Source organism: Neopelma chrysocephalum, unplaced genomic scaffold, assembly GCF_003984885.1.
Source record: "Neopelma chrysocephalum unplaced genomic scaffold, ASM398488v2 Primary Assembly neopelma1_74, whole genome shotgun sequence".
Taxonomy (NCBI): domain Eukaryota; kingdom Metazoa; phylum Chordata; class Aves; order Passeriformes; family Pipridae; genus Neopelma; species Neopelma chrysocephalum.
Genome location: NW_020897735.1, coordinates 8,542,906 through 8,569,498, shown reverse-complemented (window position 1 = coordinate 8,569,498; position 26,593 = coordinate 8,542,906). Strand labels below are relative to the sequence as shown.

The 26,593-nt window shown below is 47.6% G+C and overlaps 1 protein-coding gene across 6 annotated transcripts in view; it reads right to left on the bottom strand.

Moving 5' to 3' along the window:
- DAB2IP (DAB2 interacting protein) overlaps positions 1-26,593 on the bottom strand; it is a 174,805-nt gene that overhangs the window by 77,968 nt on the left and 70,244 nt on the right. For all 6 annotated transcript variants that reach the window (XM_027687904.1, XM_027687901.1, XM_027687898.1 and 3 more), the window contains exon 3: positions 25,201-25,319. In XM_027687904.1, coding sequence (XP_027543705.1) covers positions 25,201-25,319 — 119 coding nt within the window. The remainder of the gene's footprint in view (positions 1-25,200; positions 25,320-26,593) is intronic.

Here is a 26,593-nt window from a genome sequence, read left to right as displayed (position 1 = left end):
GGCAAAAATTCAGCGGCTTTTTAAAAAAATCTTTTTCTTTTAGATCAAAGTTTCTGTATTTGGGTACCTAAAATTAGCTATCAAAATAAGTGACATTTTATTCAGAGATGCAAAATTTCCATTGATTTTAATGGATTCAGCATCCCAGAAAACTAGGCCACTTATTTATGTACCTACATAAGCATTTGCATCCATAACTTGAAGGAGCCAAGTTTGTAAGTGATGACCTTATGTATTAAAAATCATGAGACAACTCTGCATGCATCAGTCTGTTATTCCCTTTATTTCTGTCAGCAAGGCTCATTCAGAGGTAGATTTAAGCTGTAAAATGTGCCTTTAAAGTTTCCTGCAATAAGGTCTCCTCTATTTAGCAAAACACTTAGGCACAGCTTAATGTTTTCCCGAAGAGAAGCACTTGAGTGAATCAAGGCTAACAGCTCTCTCACAGCCCTGCTCCAGACGAGCAACGAATCTCTGTCTCCCCACAGAAAATTGCTGATCCTGATGGGAATGGCTCAGCAGCCTTGAAGGCTCTTTCTGCCTCATCACCTTACCCCAGGAACAGACTATAACATCAGCAGTGCTTGGGTCTGCAAAGCACAGCAAGGTAACAACACTGAAAAACTGCTTTGCAGGTGTTCCAGGCCAGGCTGGACGGGGCTTGGAGCATCCTGGGATAGTGGGAAATGTCCCTGCCCATGGCAGGGATGGGCTTTAAGGCTTTAAGGTCCCTTCCAACCCAAACCATTCTGTGATTCCATGATTCTGCATCTGCTGAGGAACTCCTCAACCTGTTATTTATGCTGCAACTCCTCTGTTTTACTCCCGTGCCACTGAAAGCCTCTCAGGGAGCTGCCACTGGGCTGCTTCAGGAAAGAGCCGTATAATTTAGCTCTGATTGTTTAAAACACTTGGCAGGAAACAATAGATAAAAACTGACAGGACTTTCACAGTTAGCAATGCAACCTAATGAAGTGAAATACTGCTCAGAGAAATATTGTGACAGGTGTCCATGGATTCAAATAAAAGCAAAGACGTGGCGGGGTAGATTGAGCTCTGCAGTCCCTCAGCCCTGACTTGGAAGGGAAGTCTCCAGACCTTCCTTCCCTCTGTCTGCTCTCGTGTTGGGCTGGTTTGGTTACCCAAATGCAAGTTTATGGAATTACACAAGTTTAAAAAATTCCCAGAGAGGAGCCACAAACGAGTTTCGCTCCCGTCTGCCACACTTCCACATTCCCACAGCTGATTCCAGCAGGGAATGACACGGACCATGGGAGGGAAGCGATGGGGAAAACCCTGAACTTGGGCAAGTGCAGAAGCTGCACTGAGGTTCCAGCAGGAGCCTTTGTGTGCAGGGGTGTTCACAGAGCTCCAGAGGCTCGGCACAGCCCCGGCACGGAGGGCTCCGTGTCCAGCTCACTCCTGTGGGATATCGACCTCTGGGAGAAGGACTCGCTGCCACTGCACACAGCTACAGGCACTTTCCATTTCCCTTTATCTTCCACACTGCAGCCCAGAGCCTGAATTATTCAGGGCAGACTCCAGTGACAGCTCCTTGGAGCAGGGGCCACACAGACACACAGACGGCAGCTGCAGTTCTCCCCTGTGCACGGTGGATCCCAATTCCCAAGCGTGTTGGACGGGACAATTAGTGCAATTTGTTAAGCAGGCAGGAGGCAGGGAGGGGCAGCAGAGGGGGTTGGGACCCAGCCCCTCTCATCCCTGTGTCCTCACAACACAGGATGCTGCAGGGGGGCTGCAGCCACCCTGCCCTGGACAGGGGACAGGTCACAGGATATCTTGGTTTGATTATTTGTGATCCCACCCACTGGCTCAGCTAAAATGACTTTAGAGGCCCCAAAGAAACTAATGACCAAAAGCAGCATCAGGGTGGTTTCCCCTGTTGTGATCTTACTGTAGCAGAGTAAGATTGTCTCAGGGTGCTGTGAGGAGGTTCTGTGCACAGAATACCTTGATGAAATATATATATATATATATATATATATATACACACACTGCTGACTGTGACACAGCCCCTGGTGACCCCTCACACAGCAATTCCACTGCCTGCCTGGCCACCCTCTGTGCTGCCAGCCCCCTTCTGCCTTGGCCACAGTGGAGAGACATAAGGCTGCAGCTTTCCCAAAAAATCACGTGCAAACAGAGCATCTGGACTTCGAGGGAAGTTAAACACTAGGAACCAATTTGGTTTCCATGGTGAAGCACTGCAAAGTTCCACTTACTCCAGGAAGAATGGGAAGTTTCCATTTTCTGGCCCCAGGTAAGAGCGTAAAGAAAATTACATCTGGCTGGGAGTGGAGACAACTTGCTTGGAGAAAAGTAAAGCAGAAAATGAAGCTGGGAAGTGCTGCAGCTCCAGCAGTGTGGTGAACCCCGGCCAAATCTTTGTTATTACCTGTCCAACATTTTTATACAAGTCAATAAAGAGCACCCTGACCTGTGGTGGGGATGTGCTCCAGCAGCTCTGAGGAAACAAACAGGCAAATCCCTCCAAAGGCAGGAGAGTGGGAATTGTGGCTGTGTGCAGAGCCAGCACAAGCCCCTGCAGGGCCCAAAGCCCACCCTGACCCACTGCTGAGCCCTCACTCCTGAGGGGCAGATCCCCCTGATCCATGGTCACACTCCCTCTGCACAGCAGGGAGTTTATCTGCTCTGCTCTGGACAAACCCGGAGAGGGAACGTTTCCAAAAGCATCTGCTCTGCTCCCTGCAGTCCCTTCCATCATCAGGACACTGCTTTCCTCAACACTTTAAGCTAAAGCTGTTCAAGGGAACGTGAGACGTGCCAGGCTCCGGATTTCTAATGGGAGCTGACACTGCCAGCACTGGAATTCAGATGGGAAGGAGTCCTCAGACAAGGAGACTGATTAAAAAACATCACTGACACTGGCAAATAGCTTAAAGGATTTAAAAACCCCAAAACTAAATCCATCCTCAACTCAGAAATAAAACACACCAAAAAAATCTTTACTTTTATACAAGTCAAAGTTAATTTAAAGACAAGGAAATATTCTAAAGGTCACATGGATCTTTCATATATCCTTATACCTGACAGTCAAGGCAGTGTTTCCAAATTCCACTTGAAATTAATTTAAAATTTACTGATGTTTCTGAACTCATTGAACCAGAGCTTCACAGGGAAGGGCAAATAGGGGCAGTTGGATCAGATCAAACACCGTTTTCCAGGTGGAAAGAGGGAAGAGGCACAAGAAGCTTTGGAGATGTGTCTCCACTCCCTAATTCCAGGCTCCAGAGGAGCAGTGGCTCACAGGCAGGTGTGGTTTGGGGTCCCACAGGAGAACCCCACGGCCCCACCATTCCCTGTGCCACAAACATTCTCCCCAGGAACGTCACCAGTGTTGTCTCTCAGGGTATTGTTCCCTTTTTAAACACAACTTGTGCTCCATTCACAGAAGAAAACGACTTTTTGTGTGAGAAAACACGTAGCGGGGTTAAGTGTGACACTGTTGTTACCACAGCACAGCAAAGATGAAAGAAACAATAATATATAGTAACTAAAAGTTTAAAAATATCTCTCTGCATACATATTTCACTACAACATAGAGATTGGGATGCTCATCTCTAAAATTGGGTGAAAAAAAAAATTGTTTTTACTATTTTAACTAAGAATACAGGAAGCTTTTTCTGCCTCTGCCTACTCAATGACCCCATTTCAAGACACTTTTCAACGTTTTCATTACACAACAAGGGGAAAAACAGAAAGGAGGAAACAGATAAAGCTCTGGCTTTTGGCTGGTGAAAACTCAGAGTATGTCAAAGGTATAAAGTATAATTTTATGGAAGTAGGGGATGTTGAGATGAATCAGAACAGGTTCTGGAAAGCTGAGCAGGGCAAGTGACCCTGTCCTGTGGCTGGAGCCAAGGATAGAATTGTAGGAGGGAAACTCTCTGAACCAGCATGTTTGAAGCCTGCAAACAACCTGGATGTTGGGTTTGGTGAGTCACAGCTTGTGGCAGCCCAGAAAGACCTCTGTGTATGCTGGGACTGTGATTAATCCCTCAGATACATCCCCAAAATCAGAGTTTCAAAGGCTCCTGGCTGCAGCCAAGCCCTGACAGCACTGCTGGGTCTCCCTGGGGAATTAATGCTTCCAAGCTGCCCCTCCTGCAGCCCGGGACAAAGCTCCCTGGGACTGAGGGGACAGGGACAGGCTGCAGGAGGCACAGACACGGCCCAAGGGGACTGTCCATCGCCCTGGGAATGCCAGAGCCTGTTTACTGGGAAGGAGCTCAGCAGCTGGGAGGGATCAGGGGCTCCTGAGCTCCTTCCCTAATGTGCAGAAGCAGGAGCAGCAGGAGCAGACTGTGGGTGCAGAGGGAATGTGTCACACACGCCTGCTCTGAGCAGACCTTGCCCACTGTCCTGCCAGCCCAGCTCCTCCCAGCACCTTCCCAGTTTGCTGAACACTCAGGATGCACAAGGAGAGGGCTGAGAGCAGCCCTGCAGTGACACAAGGGCACACAGTCAGTGGGTCAGGCTGTGGGGGATGCTGGCAGGGGCTGGGAAGAGTCAAGCTGGAGGCCCCAGGGAGCCACATTAGCCCCAGAGTCAGTGTTAACCTTCTCCCAGCGTTGCAGGCTCACAAAAGGGCCAAGGGCTGTGTGTGACCAAGCTCTACTTTGATTTCCTCAGTGGAGCTCAACAATGCCTGGGTTTTTTGTGTTGCTCCCAGTTGAATCCCTGCCTAGTAAATTTTTTTTAAGTTCATAAAAATATTTCCCCGTACAACAAGGAAGGCCAAAACTGCACAGAGTTAACCCCAGAGACTATCTAATGATGTATCTTCCTGTTGGTACCTGGGGCTGAGTGCAGAGTTTTACTGCAGAACAGAATCCACCACCACCACCACCGTGTCCTCTGGATGTCATTAATAAATAATAAATGAAACCACTCAGAAAGAGGGAGAGAAAACCTCTCTCTGATTTTTTTTGGAGCACACTGAGAGGCCAGGAGCAGTGACAGGCACGAAAGGAAAAGTCTAAGGAGCCAAGCTCTGGGGAGCACCAGCTTTGCAGAGTCACACAGACAGGTTTTCCTTTTCTCCACCTCCACTTCCAGTTGTGCTCGTGGAGGTCCCTGGAGCCTCCACTGCTGGCACTGCCTCCTGCTTCACTAATGGACCTTTCACTGGGGCTGAGGGGGGAAGAAATCTGCTTCCCATCACTTTTCCCGTGTTTGGGCCGTGGGGAGGGTATTATTTCTTAGAGGATGAGGCAGTTTATTGGCTGGGGATATTTCTAGTGCATTTATTTTGTTGTTGTTGTGAATTTGGATTAGAGGCATCTCTCTCCTCCTGACAGTTGCTGGCAGCACGCTGTAAAAATATGATTAATTAAAGTGTGACTATGAATCCACTCAGAGGCTTAGAGTTTTCCTCCTCTTACCACTAAAGAGAGAAAGGGCCATCTAACAAAGTTCAGACCTTGAAGCAGATCTCTAAGTTCACTGCAGTTTAGCTCAGCACGACGAGGAGCTTCAACCTTCAACATTTAAAAGCTACGAGCCCTTGGAGAGAAGAGACTTCTGCTTCTGGTCCAATCCCAAATACAGAAATAAATAAATAAGAGATAAATAACCAAGCCACGCTCAAAAAGGACTTCAGCAGCACAGCAGAAATACACTGGTCACCTGGGGGACTCCTCCTTAGCCTACATGACATTTTTACCTTTGTAGGCAGCTCAGCCACGGAATACACACAGTCCTGAGGTTTTAGATTAAAACAACACATTCTGGCTCTTGCTCTGCGAGAAGCCACTGGAAATCCTGGAAGACCTTCAAAACTGAGCAGTATAAGCACTTGAAAAAGAGAAACAACTTGGCTAAATTGAAAAAATCTGAATTTCCTAACATGGACTTAAAAGGTGCTACTGAATCTTTAATGACTGCGAGACAGAGCTGCCTCAATCTGAGCAGGGGCTCAAGGTCTCCTTTTGAAGAAGTCAAACTTAAAAAAAAAAAATAAAGTAAGAAAGATGTCTGCTACATTCCAAGGTCAGAAAAGGTTCCACGAAACTCTGAATCCCTCCCGACTCCGAGTTCCTAAGTGAGAGTCACTTGTGAATCCGGAGCAGCCACTTCAAACCGAGCGTAATTAACTGGGGGAGGGAGAACACGCCAGGAGAGGAAAGTCCTTCTCTGATAAGAGGTTGTGAGGGGCAAATGTGCTGCAGAGACAGAGGGAAAACGGGCTATTTATCTGTTTATCTCAAGAGCACAGCATTCTTATTCATTAAATGGTACTTTTAAGCCTGATGTGTTTTAAGGTGTTTGGTGTTCCCAGCCTGACTGACAGCTCTGAGGGGCTTTGGCACTTACTGCTGTCTGTGGGGTCAGTTCCCAGCCCACTTTTCCAAGCCCCTACACTACTTATTTCCCATCTCCAGCATCATCTTCAATCCCCACAGCCCGCTCCTCTGCATCAATAATCCTCTGTTTCAGACAAAAACCTATAGCACCTGAACAATAAGCTGTGAGGCAAAGCCATCAGTTCAGATGGTGCAAGACTAGGAATGCAAATTTAAAATCCAACATTTAAAGTTTGGGTGAGGGTAAAAAAAAATATATAAACTCTTTGAAAGGACAGCAATTATTAGAGATTATAAACCTGAATGCTAACTTATGTGATTTCGATTGACATTTTCTTTCTAATTCAGTTTTTATTCCTTTCCTTGCATGCAGATAAAGTCTAGATAAGAGCATTGTGATGTGCAGAAGGCTTAATCCAACAGAAACCCCTAATATGCAATTTAAGGATCTCAGGTTCATTAATAGTCCCAGGAGCATCTTCTTTAACCCAGTTTATTTTGTAGGACTGAGAACCCGGGTATGGCAAAATCACCTTCCTACAGAAGCCTCTGGAGTGTCCAAGCCAGGCTCCTGTGGGCACAGAGCTCCTGCCAAGGACATTCTCCATCCTCTGCCCATTTACTGGGCAGGTAAAAACTGCACAATCCAGGAGGGTCTGTTTCCCAGAGATTCCAGCACGATCTGTCCTCTCTGCAGGCATTTTGATAAGAAAATAAATACCCCAACACAATCCCTCTCATCGCCCCATTGATTCACCTGCTGGCAGTTTCAGTAATAAATCACATCAATATAATTATTGTGTGTGCACACAGATGTCAAATCACAATCACTACGATCAGATGAGATGGGTCTTTCCTAGAAAAACAGTATTTATCCATATTTGGTAGAGTAGAGAAGGTGCAGCTGCCCATCCAGAACCCAAAAGAGAGAAGTTTCCCACTGAGGCTTTGGACCCTGTAACTGTTCCGTGGACTAAATCCTGAAAAGAACTGATTTCACTCAGGGGAAAAAAGGTATTTTTTTCCTAGTTCTGTGCTCTATCCAACTGCTTCCTCTTCAATAGATCCAACTGTAAGAAAGCCCAAAATTTCCTCAAACTTTGTTGCTCCCAATGCATTGACACAAGTCAACATTTTGTGGCCGTGACCCCCCCACCTCCAGTTTTGCCCCTGAAAGGCACAGCTGAGACTGACACAGGGGAACCCAAAGTTACAAACCAAGACCCCCCCATTTGCAAACAAACTCTGCACCCAGGCCAGGACACCCAAACCACAGCACCAAGATATTCCCCCCTGTCCCCCCCAGACTCCCTCTCCCCCACAAGGTTCCCTGCCCTCAGACCCGGCCTGGGATCCTCTGGTGCTCCCGGGAAGCAGAAGAGACCTGTTGGGGGATTGGCTCCTCCAGCACATCCTGCAGGTCCCTGGCAGGGATGGGGAGCTTCCACTGCTCCTCCAGGCACTGACCCAGGGCAGTGTGCAGGTGGATTCCCCATGCTGGATACCTGCAGCTTCCCACCTTGTCCCGTGTTTATCTCTCAATTATCCACCCTAAATTCCACCCTCCCCACTGTTGACACCTTTTAAATGCATAGTTATGAAATCCATCATCTGTTATCTCTCAGTGGCCTAGAAAACAGCTCTGCCTGTGCTCCACACTCTGCTCAGCTTCTCCAGCACTCACCCAGACAGAGATGCTTCCCAAACTCCAGATTTGATCCTATCAGGGGCTGTGTTTAGATCACACATCAGGGCCTCGTCAGACACCATCCTAAAGAGCATCCAACAGGGCTCCATTCTACTTTGCTGCCTCCAATTTAGCTTGTTAACCATTCCCAAAAATGAGCATATTTTAATTACCGTTTTCTGAGAATTGGGATTATTTTCCTCCTAAATATATTCGTCTGATTATCTCCAGGATGAAATTCATTTGGTTAATTACCATCTTTTTAATTTGTTTAAGACTATGTTTCTGTTTCCCGTGCTGTAACACCTCCCTGCCAGCTCTGCCTGCATTTATTCAGTGTCTGACAGGGTCCCATTTCGGGGAGCAAACAGAAGGTTTCCATGAAAACATGCTCTGACCCAGGCCTTGCAGGCAGCCTGTGATCCCACCACAAATCCAGCGTGAGGGAGGAACATCTTTCAAACCCCCTCAGCCTCCAATTCCACTCCCAATCCGTACCCACAGCCCAAGCCCTCCTCCTGTCAGACACCATCTTATGTAACTCATCCCTATCTCATTATTTGCCAAATCCCAGCAGTTTTGTACCTAATGCCTGGATTACTCCATCATTGTCTCATTACTACCCCAAAACAGAGGTAGACAAACTGCAATTTCATTATCAGGGTCTCGATTCCAGTCAGTGACGTATTTACTGGAAGAAACCAGATGTAATTTTATTAGTTTTCTAAACCCTCCCAATAATAAAACATAAAATCTGCCACGGGTAATGCAAATGAGACCGATGGAGACATCAGGAGAAATTTCAACTATTCCTAAGCCAATGGAAACGCTGCCCAATGGGAAAGGTCATGGCACATAATTGAATTACATACATGGAGTTGAACTGCAGGAACACCAGGAGAGCGTCCAACAGCTTGGGAAAAGCTCTCCCAGGGCTGCCTCCAGTCCCTGGTTGTGCCCCAGCACAGCCCCTGGGCCACCCCAGCCTCAGCTGCACCCACATTTCTTTTCCATGCCAACATATTTCCATCTTAGAAAGCTGTTTGTCCCTTAATAGGGCACATTTTCCAACCAGCTTTGTTGTTCTGCAAATTATGGGCTATAAAGAATTAATGGTGGAATATAAATCAATTTAGTTCACTGAGAGAGTGTGTGTTTTATGTGGCAGAGGTTTTCAAAGAAAAGTAATTAGCTGATTTGGCATTTGAATCTCCACAAAAATAAAGAAGCTATTTTTCTGCTAAGAGGATGTGTTTGAACACATAAACATATGCTGCATTTTCCGAAACTATATTAAGAAATATTATTTATTGTTTCGATGGGGCTGATTGTTGTTTCTGTTGCCTCAGGAAGATTCTTTGTGATAAAGATTTCACCACAGGGACTGCATTTTACTTTCCAAAATGCCTGACTAGAGGCTTAAAAGAACCAGAGAGGTCCTAGGCCAGACGCTTTTCCTCCCAGGTAGGTCCTTTTCCCCCTTTCTCTCCCAGGTGGGTCATTTCCAGGGATGTCACACGGAGGTTCCATGACCACAGGGCTGACGTGTGACCGTGGCTCATCCCAGGAGCCCGTTCCGTGGTGGCCACGGGTTCCCCCACGGGGAATGTCCCTCTGGCCACTTCCACAGGCAGCAAATAAGCACCAGGGAACCAAAAATCCTCCCGTGCTGCCCTTGTGTGAGGAGCAGCCAGGCCTGCCCTGCTCTGGGAGCCTGGGGGAGCTCGAGGAGCGCGGGGACGGTGCAGAGCGATGACCCCCTCCCGGGGACTGTTGCATAAGATGCCACTGCTCTGCCATTTGTTCCCTCCCCGGCTGCAGCGTGAGGAGCTGAAGCCAAAGGGCTGTTTTGTGCTCTGGGAGGGAATAAACCAATCCCACTGGTGAGTCTCATCTGCCCTCTCCGTGTCCGTGTCGCACAAAAATGAATTCCACCTTCCTCCCTTTGCTGAATTCCCCACAGGAACGCCCTGGGTGTGTTCAGCAGAGCCAAACCAAAGCTAGGCAGTCACACATCTGAGTTTGCTTCCCCCCTGCTCCCCACTAACAACTCATTTAACAGCAGCACAGCAATTAGAAAATCAATATTCCATTCAGACACGAATGTTTCGGCTCCAGCATCGCTTAAGGAATGTCTCTCGCGGGCTCATCTCTGCCTGGACAGAGGATAAGGCAGGAAGGGCACTCTGGAGCTGGGTGATCTGATTGATTTAGGATGATTTCTCTTAAAGCCCACACAGTATTTGCAGAATGTTTCAGGTACAGGCAGTGTGGAGATGACATTCTCCTAATAAGCAGCTCTGTGCCAGGAGTGTGTGTGTAAATCCAGCTGCAGAGAAATGCAAGCTTGCTTTCTTGTTTAATATCACACCACCCACCTGAATAAAACAGAGCCTGACACATGTCATAAGGAATTACTCCACGAATGCAAGGCCCTGAGGCGCCGGAGCCCCATTTGTATTCCAGTTGTATTAACCAAAAATAAAATAAATAAGTAACAATCACATCCTCCTTGCCATGAAAGGATTTTCCAGCCATTCAAGCTCTTACTACATTGCTGCTACTCGTTCCCATCCTGGAAGTGCAAGGGCAGCAAAGGGGAAGGAAAGCAGAGACAAAGTGAATCACAGTGGAGAAATTAGTGAGATTTGCTGCCTTTGAGTTTGTGCTGGAGGGCTCAGCCTGGCCCAGCTCAGCCCTTCCAGCTCAGCCTGGCCCAGCTCATCCTGGCCCAGCTTAGCCCTCCCAGCTCAGCCTGGCCCAGCTCAGCCCTTCCAGCTCATCCTGGCCCAGTTCAGCCCTCCCAGCTCAGCCTGGCCCAGCTCAGCCCTCCCAGCTCAGCCTGGCCCAGCTCAGCCCTTCCAGCTCAGCCTTGGCCCACCTCAGCCTGGTCCAACTCACCCTGGTCCAACTCAGCCTGGCTCAGCTCATTCTGGCCCAGCTCATCCTGGTCCAGCTCAGCCCTCCCAGCCCTGTGCAGACACAGCGGCCCCGCCGCCTTCCCCGAATTCTATAATTAGTCTCAGTGATTATTCCAGCAGGATTCAGAACCCTGCCCATCTGCAGAGCCCAGGGTGGGAGCAGCCCTGCTTTGTTTTTCGTGTTATTTAAAATAAGAACCGTAATTGCCAATTGTTGTGGTGGAAAACCACTCCCTTGGAGACAGGCACGGGGGAAAGGCACTCGGTGGGCTCGGGAAAGCCACCACCTTCCCGAGTCACTGGGGAGAGTGGGAAAGCCAAAATTCCCCCAAACTCGGAGCAAACCCACCCACCTTGCCCAGAAAACTGAAGATCAGATGCATGGTTACTAAATTAAGGAGCAGGAATTCCTTTAGTGGGGAACACGAGCACTGAGAGCCGTCCAACACACACTTCCCAAACGCATCCCACATACCAATCCCTGGTTTGTTTGCCCGTGTGTGCTGTTGTGTAAGCCATAATTATGCAATCTCCCAATTTACCATGGAGCACATTCCCAGCTCGTTCCAGCTGAGCAGCAGCAGCAGCTTGTGGCCATAACAAAAAAAAAAAGTGAGATTTTTTTTTTCCACGAATTTGTTGTCATGGAATAAAGTGACCTCTTGTATCATGGAAAAGGGCAGTGCAAAGATGAGCTCTGGGAAAAGGGGCCCCTGCTGACCAAAATTACTAGCAGTGGGCTTCTAGTTAATGCAAAATCACTCTGACCATGGCAGGGACACGTGGAGCCTTTAAAATTGGTCTGTGACGAGGTTTCTATAAATTGGATGCCCTGACACAGAAAACTGGGAGCTCGGTGACCTCAGAAGCAGCACAACAAACAGCTCCTCAGAGCGAGGCACTGGACTGAGATCAAACACTTTCCAGGGCACCTTTTGATGGAAATGGTAGATAAAATCCCTGGGCAAAACAGCCCATCCTCAGTAATCACCACAAAGTGCTGAATTTGATGACTTTTTTCCGGTTGGGTGATTAGTCACTCCAATCATTTTTCAACGGAAAAATAACGAAGTTTTCTCGGCAGGTTTTTCAGGCAGGACAAAGTGAGTCTAATTTTGAAGGTTCACAAGTGGTTGTAACCAATGGTCAGGTTACAGGAATAGCTGCAATCACTGTTTCAAACTATTCCAGAGGTATCCAATGGGTTCTGGAGATCTCTGTATGTTAAACTCAGTTCTAGGGCTGAACACACTTAGGAGGAGTCACTTCCTCCAGTGGATTTGACTGACACCCAAGTGTTGTTCTTTACGTACCAAACACCAGGAGCACAAATCAGATTTAATCCTGTGCTCTTTATGCACTGACATTTATAGAAAGAAAAACGTGTCAGAGGAAGAAAAGTGTCCAAAAAACTACTCAGGGCTGACTGATGCTTTCTCAGCTTATCAGTGACAAGGGCTGTGGTTTCAACACATCACACAGGAGAAAATAAAAATGCCAAGGTGCAGGTGATACAGCACAGGCTGTTCTGGGAACACTGACACTGCTGCAGCCTGGGACTCACTGGAGCAGGGAGCAGGAATGCCACGGACTTGGAACAAAGTAGGATAAAGGGATGGGTGAAATCAGGGACTGTGGAATTATCACGGAGTTACAGAATGGTTTGGGTTGGAAGGGACCTTAAAACTCAACTCATTCCACCCCCTGCCATGGGCAGGGACACCTTCTACTAGCCCAGGTTGCTCCAAGTATTGTCCAGCCTGGCCTTGGACACTTCCAGGGATGGGGCAGCCACAGCTTCTCTGGGAAGCCTTGTGCCAGGGCCTCCCCACCCTCACAGACATCAATTCCTTCCCAATATCCCATCTAACCCTGCTCTCTGGCAGTTTGAAGCCATTTCCCCTTATTCTATCACAAAGTAATAGTCTCCCTCTTAACTTTTTAAGGGAACTTGATACTTCTAAAACCTTCAGACTTACTATTGGATTGGTGGAATTATTTAGGTCAAGTCCTGTTTTGCATGTTAATTTGGAAAAATAATAAAATCTAACCTGAGTTCAGGACACCAATGCCAGGCCAGTCAGGCCAGGAAATTATTGATGAGTTTTCAAACAGGACTGAAGCAACTGAAAGCCACCATTTGGTTGCCTGGACCCAGCCTGGTGACCTGAGTCCAGCTCTCAGGCAGGGAGAGGAGATCCCTGAGCTGTCAGTCAGAGCTACATTCCCACAGAGGTTTTGTTTTGTTTTTTTTTTCATTTCTAAAAGTTGTTACTGGAAGATTTGCCAGGGTTCCCAGGATGCAGCAACTCCCATTACACCTGAGCCCTCCCAGCACAGAACAGCCACAGACTGATAACCTGGATGTCTCTGCTGCAGCTGCTGTTCCATGGGCTGCAATCCTGCTCCTCTGGGGCACTTCCATCATTATTGGCCCCATTATTTTATATCTTGTTCCTCTGTGTAATGCTGACTCCAGATCCCTTAGTTTTAACAAAAGGACGTGTTCCTTGGAGACAAGCAGGGATGAGGAGTCTCAGGGAGGGAAAGGGAGGCTGGAGAAAAGGCAGCAGGTCGTGCTGTGCCTGGGCTGAGGGAGCATCCAGGAGCCCTGGACCCTCTGCCCCCTGGGATTCCTGGAACCTCTGCCCCAGAGGAGGCCCTGGAGTCCCTGTTCTGTGGGAGCCCTGGAGCCTCTGTCCCAGTGGAAGCCCTGGAGCTCCTGTCCCTGCTGCTCACAGATGCCCAGAAGAGGTATGTCAGTGCAAAGAAAACAGGTGTAGGAAAGGTGTTTCTTCCAATAGAAAAGGTGTTTTTTCCCACAGCATAATAACGTACATGTGCAACACATTGATTAGGGAATGCCTCAAGGAGTGATAAAAACCACGGAAAACAGGCTGAGAGGAGTCTCTTTAGCTGGAAAAGACAAGGGGAGATGACACGACAAATTATCAGCAAATAAGGCTGCTGAAATGAGGAATAAACCGCCTGTTTCTATTTACTGTCTTTTACAAAAATGGCCAACAACAGATAATAAAGATGAAAGATAAAGAACAACAGATTAAAAAACGTCAGGGCTATAAATTATGTACCAGACATCTCACCGTGTCTGCGGAGCTCATTGATACGAGATGTAATTGAGACCAAAAAACTTCACACGACTCAAACAGCACCATTATTATAATTATTTTTTAAGACAGTGCAATGGTTTATGCCACTCAGGAGAGAGATCCAAGCTCTCGAGTCAGGGGATAACAAGGAGCCATCACTGCCATGAGCTCGTGTCACCCTGTTTGTCACTCCCCTGCCATCACAGCTTTGCTCTCACTCAGGGTGTGTGGAGGCTCTGCCTGTTGTGGGGGAGGTTGAGGGAGAGCCTCAACATGAGTGACTTTATCTAAGGAGGGTGAGACACCCCGTCCTGCTTTGTGCAGAGAGGGAGCTGCAGATATAAAGGCATCAAGGCAAACTTCTCTCGAGGGCTTGTCAGAGCGGGTACGAGAGGGCGGCGATAATGAAAAAAAAGACAAATAATTCTTTGCCCTTTTCTTGCAGGCTTCACTCAAGGACTGGGATTGCTTTATGAATACATATCACAAGGCTGCCAACAGTCTTGAGAAGCAGCAGTGTTGTACAAAGATCATAAGCCACGTTTAAGAGATGAGAGTTAAAAAAACTCCAATGCTGCAGTCAGCTGATGGTTTTTCCTATCTTCTATCTTCTGTTAGAACATGTTAAACCACAATTATTACCCGCTCTGTAGGGCTCAAATGCCCGTGTAAATGAAGCTGGCAGTAACTAGTTAAAGGAAGAAGGATTGAGGAGATTAATGTGAGCTAACTCACTTCCCTGGATGGCTCAGAGAGCTTATAACAGAACAGGGATGCAGGAAAGCAATTAAAAGAACTAACTTAAATAAATCTCTAGTGCTGAAGGTTTGCCAGCATATACCTCTAAATTCTTCTCTGATGCAACCAGGCCCCTTCCTCTAGGGATGTTCTAACAACCTCTCAGACATCAGGATAATTATTGCAAAGTGTGACCCAGACTGTGGTTACTGGTATAATCAAAAACCCCCTGAGGTTCCAACATTAGACACAGTCTCACCGGTGCAGCAGTTTCCAACTCTTTGTAACAGTGTTCTAATGACTAAACTTCAAATTCCGCTCTCTGTGACAGGTCCACCATGGTCCTGGTGGGTTGGGGGTAACGTTGGCTGCTGAGGGGCTGCTCCCCCTGATGGGTTTTAGTTTCTGTGGTGGATCTGTCCCACTGTTACCCCTACGGAGGAGTCCTGGCAAGGAGCACACTCCAGGAGTTGGGAAGGAGAGAAGAGAGATAATGGGTCACAGAATCACAGAATATCCTGAATTTGGAAGGACCCACAAGGATCATCCAGTCCAACTCCTGGCCTTGCACAGGCACCCCAACAATCCCTGAGAGTGTTGTCCAAACACTCCTGGAGCTCTGGCAGCCTTGGTGCTGTGCCCACTGCCCTGGGGAGCCTGGTCAGTGCCAACCACCCTCTGGGGGAAGAACCTTTCCCTGAGATCCAACCTGACCCTCCCCTGACACAGCTCCAGCCCTTCCCTTGGAATGCAGAGAGCCAGTATCCAGTTGCTGCTCTCACTGGTGCAGTCCCTGCTCTGGCAGACCGGGCACTGCTGCTCCCTCACATTTCCCAAGCAAAACGTGCTCCCCTGATATTTCAGCTCCTCAGACTGGCTGAGTGTTTGATCCCTTTGGGAAGCTTAAGGACTGCAGTGGATTTGCTGCTTTCTGCTGCACAGGGAACTTCCAGGGCTGGGACATAAATCCTCACTTGGTTCTAACCCGCAATCTCCAATTTAAGCAAACAGGGAGTAAGGGAAGAAACAAAACACTAATTGCAATCCAAATTGCTCCATCTTCCATCCACCCCCTGCCAACCCTCCTCCCTGCTCCCTAATCCATAAGGTCTGAGTGATGATCAGTGAATAATTAATTCGGGGTGAGCTGGAGAGGTTCCTGCAGAGAGCTCTGCGGGTGCAACATCCCGTTCAGGAAAGGCCTGGGGAGCACCCGGAGGTTCCCGTGGTGCCTCTGGGTGCCCAGGACCCACCAAGGCACCCCCCTGCACGTGGCCCTGTGCCACCCCACTAATTACACTCTGTTGGACAAACCCTCTGTGCTCACCCACACACACACACTGCACAAACAACACATCCCTCCACGTTCACCATCAGGGGAAGGCAGGAAATGCCACAATCCAGGGAAATCGTGGGCAATGCCATGGCAGGACTGGAACTATTCAGGTGCAGCATTAAAGCCACAATTTCAAACCATGCCTTGTGTTTTCAAACCACGTAAACCTCCTGTTCCGAAAGCACAGAAGTTGAAATAAAAGAGCTCAAAACCAGGCAAATTTTATACCTCAGTTTCCTGCACTGCTCCAGAATGTCAAAATCTAGGAGGCATCACACACTGCAGGTGTCCCTTCCCTTCACAACAGTCCTAAGCTGAACCTCTTGATCAAATTATGGAATTCAAATTATTTTCTGACTGTATTTAGCAGTAGCCAGGGCTAAAAGTGTGCAGAAGCCACGAGGCAGCAAGAAACACTTTGCAGTGTGATTGGAGATGCCAAACACATCACACACACACACTGATACACTCACGTGTTCCAGACTCTTCATGACACTGATTCCAAAGAACTGGATGACTGAGGGAGTCTCCAGAGGATCTGTGTGCACCCTGCCCTGCTCTGTCCATGCCTGGGGACAATTCCAGTGCCTGTGATGGATCAGGTGGTGATACAGGAGCACAGCAACCCTCCTCAGGGAAATGTCACATCCCCATGGCATTACCCTGGGTTGGTGCCCAGGAGGAATCATGGCCAGGCAGAGGATAAACACCAGGCTCCAAGGTGAGCAAAGCAGCCCTGAGTTCTTTCATTTCAACCCTCAGAAGCCAGGCATTGGGAAAAACTTTGCTCTCGGCAAAAAAATGTAATATATAAATGCTCCTCTCTCTCTCCCTCTGTGCCTCCACATCATGTAAAGTGCTGCTAAACAGCAACAAACACATCCCTGATGGAACAAACCTCCCCACACAGCCAGGACAGCAAAGGATTAATAATTCAGGGGACATCCAGCTGAGTTATGGAAATCATTTGGGAACCACCACAGGTCCCCTCTGCAGAGGGATGGGGGATGTGGGGAATCCCTCATGGAATGTGGGGGGGACAGGGCCAGCTTAATCCCACAGACATCTGTAAACGTGAGCAAAGGGGACAGGCTGATGTAACACCTCTGGCTTTACAATTCCTAAGACATTTACATCCTCTGGAATGAGGGAATGCCGCCCTCCTGCACACCATCAATCACGTACGAGGCACACCACGTCCCTTTCTCAGATAATTACTTATATAACACACGTGGATTAAAGCTAAATTCATATTTCTGGCTCTAATACAAATGAGTTCAGTATTTTTAAACAAATTACATTTTAATTCCAGCTAAAGTGCATTGGTTTAATTCAATTAAAATCAGTTTTTGCTTCTTTTCACCACACCTGACCTGAATTTTGTGGAGGAGAACGTAAGCAAGACCTTCTGCATTGTACTGAAAATTAAAATTATTATAAATCAGATCAACAAGATCATAATACCAGTGTTATGAGAAGACATCCACATGTGAACAATCCACCTGAAATCTCTCTAGCCATCATTCCAGAGGGTTCCATATCACAAGGGTTTATTACAGACTGTGGTAAGAGGAAGGCCGGAGGAGCATATTTTTCCTCAGTCTGGCTTTTTAATTCCCTCCCAGCTGATGGATGAACTTGACAGAGTTATTTGGTATTCACAAGTCTTGAACATCATTATAGCCAGTGCTCTGTACAACTCCCAGCCAGCAGTGAGCTCCACGCTCGGGCTGCTGCCTCCAGCTACAATCAGCGGATTTCGGTGCCCGACCACTGCCAGACAAAACGGGATAACAAGGTACACACGTCAGACATCAGCACTGAACAAAGGCCTCAAATCCTCCCCCTCCTCACTCTTATGTTCACTTGCAACTCTTTGTCCCTCACACAGATTTTCCAATCAAGGTTTCACAAGGTTTTCAATAAAGAACAGGGCGAAAGTTGGGTTTAAACGTCGTTTTTTAAACATCCCTTCCTTCCACAAGAGAAAGGCATTTATTGCTAACACTAAATGCCAATAGAAATGACAGAGTAGAGGACAGCAAAATGTGAGCCAACCTATCTCATCCTATGAGATGGGAAATTCCATGGAAGATGGGAAGTGGAAGCAGATGTCAATTGGACACCCCTTCCTCGTGGCCAGACAGTGTGAGGGGCAGAAATTGGGAATACAATTACATCCCATTAAATGCTGCTGCACACTACCAGAGAAAGGCCCTGCTCTGCCATCTTCCTGCTGCTCTGCAGCTACAGGACTTGGTTCAAACCGAAATCACCCTTTAAATAACAATTTCTCATTGAATCCACTTGCTGACCTTCCCAAGACTGTGTGATGCCAGGATCTGCTGGAAGGGGAACGGATGCTCAGGAGGCAGAGGGCTGGGAAAAGGACTGTTTCCCTCAGTGCACGAGTGATGGTTTCATCATGAGCAGTTCTCATTGTGTGCCAGAATCCCAGAATCCCAGGATGGTTTGGGTTGGAGGGGACCTTAAAGCTCATCTTGTTCCAACACTGAGCCATGGGCAGGGAAGCTTCCACAGAGCAGGTTGCTCAGGGCATAGTGGAAGGTGTTTAAGCCTGGGGTAGAACTATCTTAGTATCTATTGTAATCAAATGATAATTAAAACAGCCAAGAGAAGGGTCTGGAAGGAACAGAAAGCATCCTCTGGTAGAAAAGCTGCAGTGATGGCATTTTCTTTCTCTTTTTTTCCCCCTGCGTTCATTGACATGAAGAGCAGTGCTAATGTAATTGCACTGAAACCCAGGCACAGGAAAACCTCAGCAGGGCGAAGACAGAGTAAACAGTCTGTTTGGAAACAAAATGTTGATGCAATGGAGAAGCAGTGCCTGCCTCTGATCTGAAGGGTATCGAGACACCCTCGGCCACAGCGCAGCAGAACCGTCACCCTCGCTCAGGGTCGGTGCCCAGGGGACACGAGCACAGCTCTCTGCTTGTACCCCCGAGGTGTGCAGGGATGCACCACGTCAGGGCTGCCAGGCAGTGGCCAGATGAGTCAATAAGATGCATTCAGCCTGGGAGAGCAGGCAAAGGAAAGCAAGCATCCTTCTATCCATTAATCAGCCCGATCCTGCGCCGCGGAGACAATGCCTTCCGATCGCCGGCGCTTCCCAAACATCCCTCACGCACTAACCATCTGCAGCTGGGATACAATGCTTTGATTGCAAACGTCAAAAAGATAGAGCAGAAAATTAACTTCTCCTTATTTAGTAGGTTTAGAGAAATGTGGCTTCACGCTACACTAATTCAGTGCCCTCAGTATGAAAACTCCCCATTACGATGTCTCGTCAAATTAGAGCCGACGATCCAACGATGTCATCTCTATCCTCGCACAACACTCTATTTTGTAATTAAGCAGGACAGGGAAACAATGGCCTCGCTTATAGAGAAAAGGTCAGGGATGCAAAACATATTTTTGCAAGCTAATTGTAAGATGCATGAAGCCAATTATCCCAGCAGTGCCGCATATGCCGGAGCAGGAAGGATTTTTATCATTTTGCTCCGTGGCTCCAAGTGGAGTCAACGCGCCGGCTGTGCCCCGTGGGGCACGGGGGCTGACTGTCCAGGCTCTCAGGGAAACAGGGAGCACAGAGCTGGGAAGAAGGCTGTGAAGGTAATTCCAGCCTCTCGGTCCTTCCCTTGACGTTCTATTATGGCTTGAAGAATTTCCAGGAGTTAATACAGTCTTTACTGGAAGGTATTAGGCACGAGTGCCCTGTTCAGTGAGAAACTTGGATTGAAGGTGTAGGATAAGGAGAAGTGTTTCTGTGTTTCTTTGGGAATGGGGAATCCATTTCCCTCAGGCAGCCTCAGATACAAAGTCACAGGTATGTGCAAAAGCCAAATTAACAGGAGGAACAGTTGAGACCTTGCTGTTGCCTTGGGAGAAGCTGAAAGGCCCCACATTGTTTTCAGTCTGTCTCTGACCCTCTTGGGGTTGTAAAATTATTTTTGTTTGTTGCTTCAATGACTCCCACAAAACACCCTCCTCAGCCCCCTCTTTTTCCATTTGCAACATTCCCCTTTTAAAAATACCAGTTTCTAAGCTTCCTAATACCATGAGCAGAAGATGAGGAACATCACAGTTTCTGGGGAGAAACGGTGATTTCCTCCTGCATCTCTCCTTCAAAGCAGCTGATTTTTCCAGCCTCCTAACACAGCCATTAATTACAGATCAGTAATTAACTTTCTGGTTCAAGAAATATTTTGCAAAGGAACCCCATTAAAAGGCTGATTTGCATACTGCAGGACAAAGCAGTCTTGGTATAAATGCAGGTACTGTGTGAGGCCAGTCTGGATTCTGAGACTGTCCTTGAACCTTTAAGCTGCTGAATTCCTGGACTGGGGAACAGACACTACCCAAGCAAAAGTGACATTGGTACCTGCTGGATGCTCCTGACTTTCCAAGATGTTTTATTCTGCATTTCAGCCACTGTTGACAGTGCTGAGTGGTTTCCCTACACAAACTGAACAGTCATTCCTCAAAATATCTTCATTATAATTAAAACCAGAGCCCAGGTGCTGTAGTTAGAGTGCTGTTGGTGTCACCCTTCGTGAGGTCCCTACTCAGAAAGATTCCCTGGATAATGCCATCTAAACAAGGAGCCAGAGGAGGAAGCAGCTCTCCAGCACTTGTTCACACAGATCTAAAAGCCCTTCATGCATTCTGGGGTCTGCCAGTGCCCTAGTTCTGCAGGATGAGTCACTCCTCTTTCCAATTCCAAAGAAAATAGAGCAACTTCATCCTTCGTCATGCAGCACTCACCATATCCTCATCAAACTTCACCAATTTCATCATGCCTAAAAATATTTGGCACATCAGGTTTGTTGGGAATAAACAAGTGATAATTAGATCTCAAAGAACTCCCAAACTAAGTTTGCTGCAGGAGCACAGACGTTCCTCAGTCCCTGATGCACCCAAACAAGCTTTGAGCACATGGAAAACCCCAACAGCAGCACGGGCACTGCATCTGTACATTAGGAAATAAATGTGCTGCAGCACGTGATTTGCACAGTTCCTCTTCCCTCTGTGGGTTATAAGCAAAAATTTTGGATGGGCTAAAGACAAAAAGCAGTTTAAAGAGGAAGTCTCAGTAGTGCAAGTCTGTTATTAATGCAGGGCTGTACCCCTTCCAAGGCTGAGGCTCATTTAACAATCAGCCATATGCTCAGGCTTTTGTAGTGCCAATAAAAGCTTAAATAGAACGTTATCTCCTGAAATTATAGAAAAAAAAAAACCCTCGCAAAATAATCACAAATGTTGGTAATCCAGAGTCCCTGAGCATGAAATGAATTCTAGGGGCACTGAGGCAAAGTGTGCCCAGGAATGACCAACTCAGGGATTCCAGCAGAACATGGAGTTCCCCAGAGTACCCATTTTCCACCAAGTCAGGACAATCTGAAGGTATTTGTGCAAAATCACCTTTGCCACCACAAGCAAACAATCCCAAATGCAGCAGCACCAGTTAACAACTGGAGCAGAACAACCTTCTCTCGGTTCCCTGGCTCTGCTCCCTGTGCCCCACGTCCAAACCAGACATTTTCTCCATCACAAATTTTGTTAGGAGAAATGTGGATCCAATTAAGAAAAATCCATCTGCCAAATGCTTGATTTGTGGATGATTCCAGAGGCCACTGCAAAGCCAAACAATTTAGTGTTCCATGATAAAAACTTGGTGAGCTGCTGCAATAAATCAGGAGACAGGAGACATTGTTAGCAAAAAAGCCACTTTTTGGAACCCTTTTTAGCTCTAACAAGCAATGTGACCAGCCAGAAAATTGAAAGGACCACTCATTTCACAATCCTCCCTTAGATCTCACATTTACATACTCTGACTGTACCAGATTAATGCATCTCTCACACAGAATGTGAGTTACACTTGCTCTGATTTTGCTTCTTTTATTCCTAATCAATAATTTTATTGCTGTTACTGTAACAGAAGTCCTAGAAGAAAACCCAGTATGCACAAGACTGGCAAAATTTGGCCAACCACATCCCTGTGAACCCCACAGTAATTTAGTGAAGTGCAAACCCTTATTCCAGTTTTTTTTTTTCAAACAAGAGGTTTCTTCTCAGCCAACGTTAAAACCCAATGCCACGAGAAACAACCATGTTTCTTCTACAAACATAAGCTCTGCTGACTATAACCAGGGTATTTTTTTCAACACAACACTTTGAGCAATTCCTCAGATGTTCTTTATGGAGAAAAAAATATTTTGGCCGAGGTTTTACTAAGCCAGGCTTCTCACAGTGGCTCTGAACACACACACGCACACCGTGGTGTGAGCTGATCCCACTGAGACATTCTGTGACTTTTCCAATGTTTACTGTTATTTCCTTGTTTTCCTCACCCTGTACAACTGTCTCACTACTCCAGGAGGTAATAATTTTTTTCCATTTTAAATTGGCAGGATGTATTTAAATGCATGCATTAATCAAACACAGGATAAAAGGCATAGATATGTTTGTTTATATCCTCTGCTCCACACACGAGCCACATCCACCTAATTATCTGTCTGAACATGGATGTGCACAGTTCATACATTTCATATATTCACACACATCTGCAGGAGAAACAGGACATGCAAGGAAAGGAAAAATAAAGAAACTAAGAGGCAGGAACAGTCCCAATTCAGATACACAGAAGCCAAGTAACAGAAGCATTTATGATCTACTGTAGCTCAATATTTCAGCCTGGAGTGTTGTGACTGCATTTACTGCACTATTCATTTTTCCAATGGCATCTCCTGCAAAGATTGGACCAAAGCTCCAGAACAGAACAGTGTTATAATGGTGACTTCCATGAGCAAAGGAGTGGCTAAGGAACAATCAGCTTGGATACAAGATGGAGTCAAGAATCAAATATTTAAGAGGCAAATATTCCAATAGCAGACGCTTCTTTGAAACAGTTCTTGGATTACGAGCAAGACAAGCACAGCAGAAAATGCACAGGAGGGATCTGAGAGACTCCAGTCCTTTTCTATACATTGTTCATACACAATGGGATGGGAATGTTCAGGAAGATAAAATTATCTTTTGAAACCCAAACCTCCCTGCATGACTGGCAGGCCCAGCTGCTGCTTTTCTTTCACCTCTCTGAGAGCAACAGTCCCTGAGGCCGAGCTCTCCTGCAGAGGATTCCTGCTCACCTGACAGGTCTGACACCACTGTGTCAGCCAGGGACCCAGAGCCTGCTGTCAAACCCCCTGTCTCACTGTCCTCCAGCTCAGGGCATGTCTGTGGACCACAGATGAAATGCTTTTTTGAGTGATACCTGCCCAACTGAAGGTATAATCCCCGGGATGATGAAGGGATCATTCATATGCAGTTTTTCATACCCCTACAAGCAAATCCTGGAGTGTTATTTGTGGCTGCCAAGTGCCACCTCTCCTCTAAGCCACCCTTGAAGCCCTCCACTGAAAATGCACTACAGCACTCCCTGAATCTCTGTGAGGAGAAGTTGCAGTACATCTGGCTCTCCCAAAGCCCAGCCAGCTCCGGGCTCTTGTGCTGGGAGGGCAGGGAAATTACACGGCTTAATTTGGGAAAATGGCTTTGGCTGCAGGGCTGGCCAGAACAGTTAATTCCCAGGTCCTACCCTGCCAAATCACTGAACGAAACAAAACTCATCCAGGTAGAAAGAAAACATTGCCTAATTTGCCTGTTCTCCGAGCGAGGCAGCAGCACCGTAGGCAGATTCCCGGGAGAAGCCCGGCTCCACTCGCTTCCCTCTGGAACACAGTGCCCTACTTCGAGCATTTGGGAAAACTGCAGCACGGGAATCAAACCAACTCTGTCTTCCAAGGCAGTAACCCCTGAGATCTCGCTCTGCAGTAACCAGCACAATCCTTTCACTTGCAGAATTCAAAAGGAAAAAGCAATAGGTCGGGTAAGGAAAAATCCAGACTGTTATTTGTCCAAATTGTTGTTTGTGGGCTTCAGAACCTCACAGCCCCTCCAATGAATGAGTACAGCTAAAACAAAGTTGTCATTGCTTTTAAAAGTGAAGCTTTTACTCACTGGGTCTAAAGTACAACCCTGGTATGATAAAATGCCTCTGCTAGGAACTGGTTACATCAGGGTACGGCCAATCCAGCGTCATTGTCACACAGACTTTTCCTGGCACTTCAATATCTCTGTCATTCCCCAAAATGATTCATGTAAGGGTGAAAGATCTTCCTTTTGGAAGCAAAGCACTAGTTTGTTTCCGTGGCTGGCAATGGAATCTGTCTTACCCAACCACGACCTTGATCTGCATCTGAATTTACACATAAATTTCCCTCGACCGGTGCCTGTCTGATGCACACACCGACAGAACCCCACACCTGCAGGAACACACACAAACCCACTGAAGAGCTGCTACACTTTCTAACCAGCTGAAGAATAAACCCAAGGTCTCGTTTCTCTTTCTTTTTGCTTGCAATTTGCTCCAACACCGGCCATCCCTGTCAAATGCTTTATCAGATCCATCTGCACATTCCCTGCGCCGCATCCCTCCCGGACTGAGATCCTGCCATGGCTCAGGCAGGAGCAGGAGCTCCAGCCACACGCTGAGAATCCATGTCCGTGTAACCACGGCAGACAAGGGCAGTGCTGGAGGAACGTGTGCGAGGGGGGAGAGAGGGATTTGGGGAGATTGTGGTTGCCACTGTCCTGTGTTATTGTTCATTCCGTGTGTAACCCAGCCGTGCTCAGTGCAGTCCGGTGTGGGAGCATCCCTGCCCTCCCTCCCTCACCTGCAGCAGCTCTGGCTGCTGCATCTCTGTGCTATTTATACGCTGGTGCATCAAGTTAGGATTTATTGGGGAAGAGAAAGCAGAGCAGACAGGCTGCTCTGCACCTGGTATTTAACCTGAACAGGGAGGGCTTGCACCGTGTCCTCACCGACAAATTAAAACTACCCCTCCTGCAATTAAACCGAGTCTACTTCCATCAGGGATGTGGCCCCTGCTCTGAATCAGATAAGCAAGATATTAATGAGAGCTGGAGAAATCAATCCCCTCCTTGTGTCCCACACCCCCTCCACGAAGCGTCCCCTTACCTTTCATGGTCCACACTCCTGAAGCCAGGTAAGATGTGCCGGAAGCTGCTGTTCCTGTCGAGCTTCGGTTGGCTCTTTGTCCTTTTGATGGAGCCTTTAAGCCGGCGGCTGAGGAACCCCTGTGGGGTGAGACAAGAATACTGGATTACGGCAGGGCAGGGAGCGGGGGAGCGGAGCGGCGGGGCAGGGTGTCCTCCCCGGCCGCGGCAGGAGCGGTGTCGGCAGCGCTCGTCTCAGCTCCCAGCCAACATCTGCTCCCGGCGCTCCCAAGGCCGGGGCGCTGCGGCGGCGCGAGACTCCCCGAAGCCTCCGTTGCCCTGGCAACCATCAGCTCACATAAAAATACTGTCTGAAAGACAAGACTAGCACATCCCATCACGGCTCCTGTCGGGAGGAGAGGCTGGACCGGGGGCTCCGGCCGCCCCATCCCAGACGCCACCCACGCACCGGGAGACGGGCGAGAGCTGCGTTACCTGCTCGGAGCCCCCCGGGTTTGCAGCCATGGCTCGGGTGTCTCGGTTACATGGACAGATCTCCCCTAAAGCTTGTCCAGACCTCGGGGCTATAGGCACCACCTTTAGAGGAGAAAGAGACCCTGGCTTGAACGTACAGCTCCTTCTCCTCCTGCCTCCTCCCGCCCGGAACATAAGTCACGGCTCCTGGAGTGCTCCACAGCAAAGCCAGCACTAAACGTTTTAATAGCAAAGCTTCTAATGTGTTATTTGCTTATTGTTAGGAGTTAATGTTCTACATAATCTGAACATTACATTTAATCTCTCCGCTAAATAAGGTAATAAAAGTATAACACTACTGTGCTGGCCAGCCTTTACAGCGTGGGAGGGTTGACTTACAGAGGGTCAAGCACGTTGGCCAGAGAAAGTCAGGGAGCATTTTAAAGAGAAACCAGGATTTTGGGGTGAAGCCTGAAAGAGTGTTCCTTTACAGACCATCATACTAAAGAAATAAATCAGCTCCACAGCAACACCTCAGCAAATCCCTGCAGAGCCCGAGGTTCTGCACCTGCCGCTTCTCTTCCCTCATTCTCAGGAAAAGGGGAAGATATCCACTGGATTAAGCACAGATTTTGAAATGCATAAGGAAAGAAACATGAGAAGAACAGGTGTCCTTCCACTGGGTACCATACCAGCATCCCAGAGGTGCCCACAGCACACCCTCTGCTCCAGGCAGGAGCCTCAGGAGTTTCCCCACACACAGGAGTGGATCCTTAGCTCCCTTTTACAAATGAATACCCTTTATATGTCTTGCAGGAAGATAATCACAGTCTAACTTGCACCGAGCCTGTCATTTGTTCGTGCCATTTAAACACTCCTTGCCCACCCCTCAGGATATTCATGGCTCCCATTATGTCTTTCTCAAGTCGGACAATCTCCCC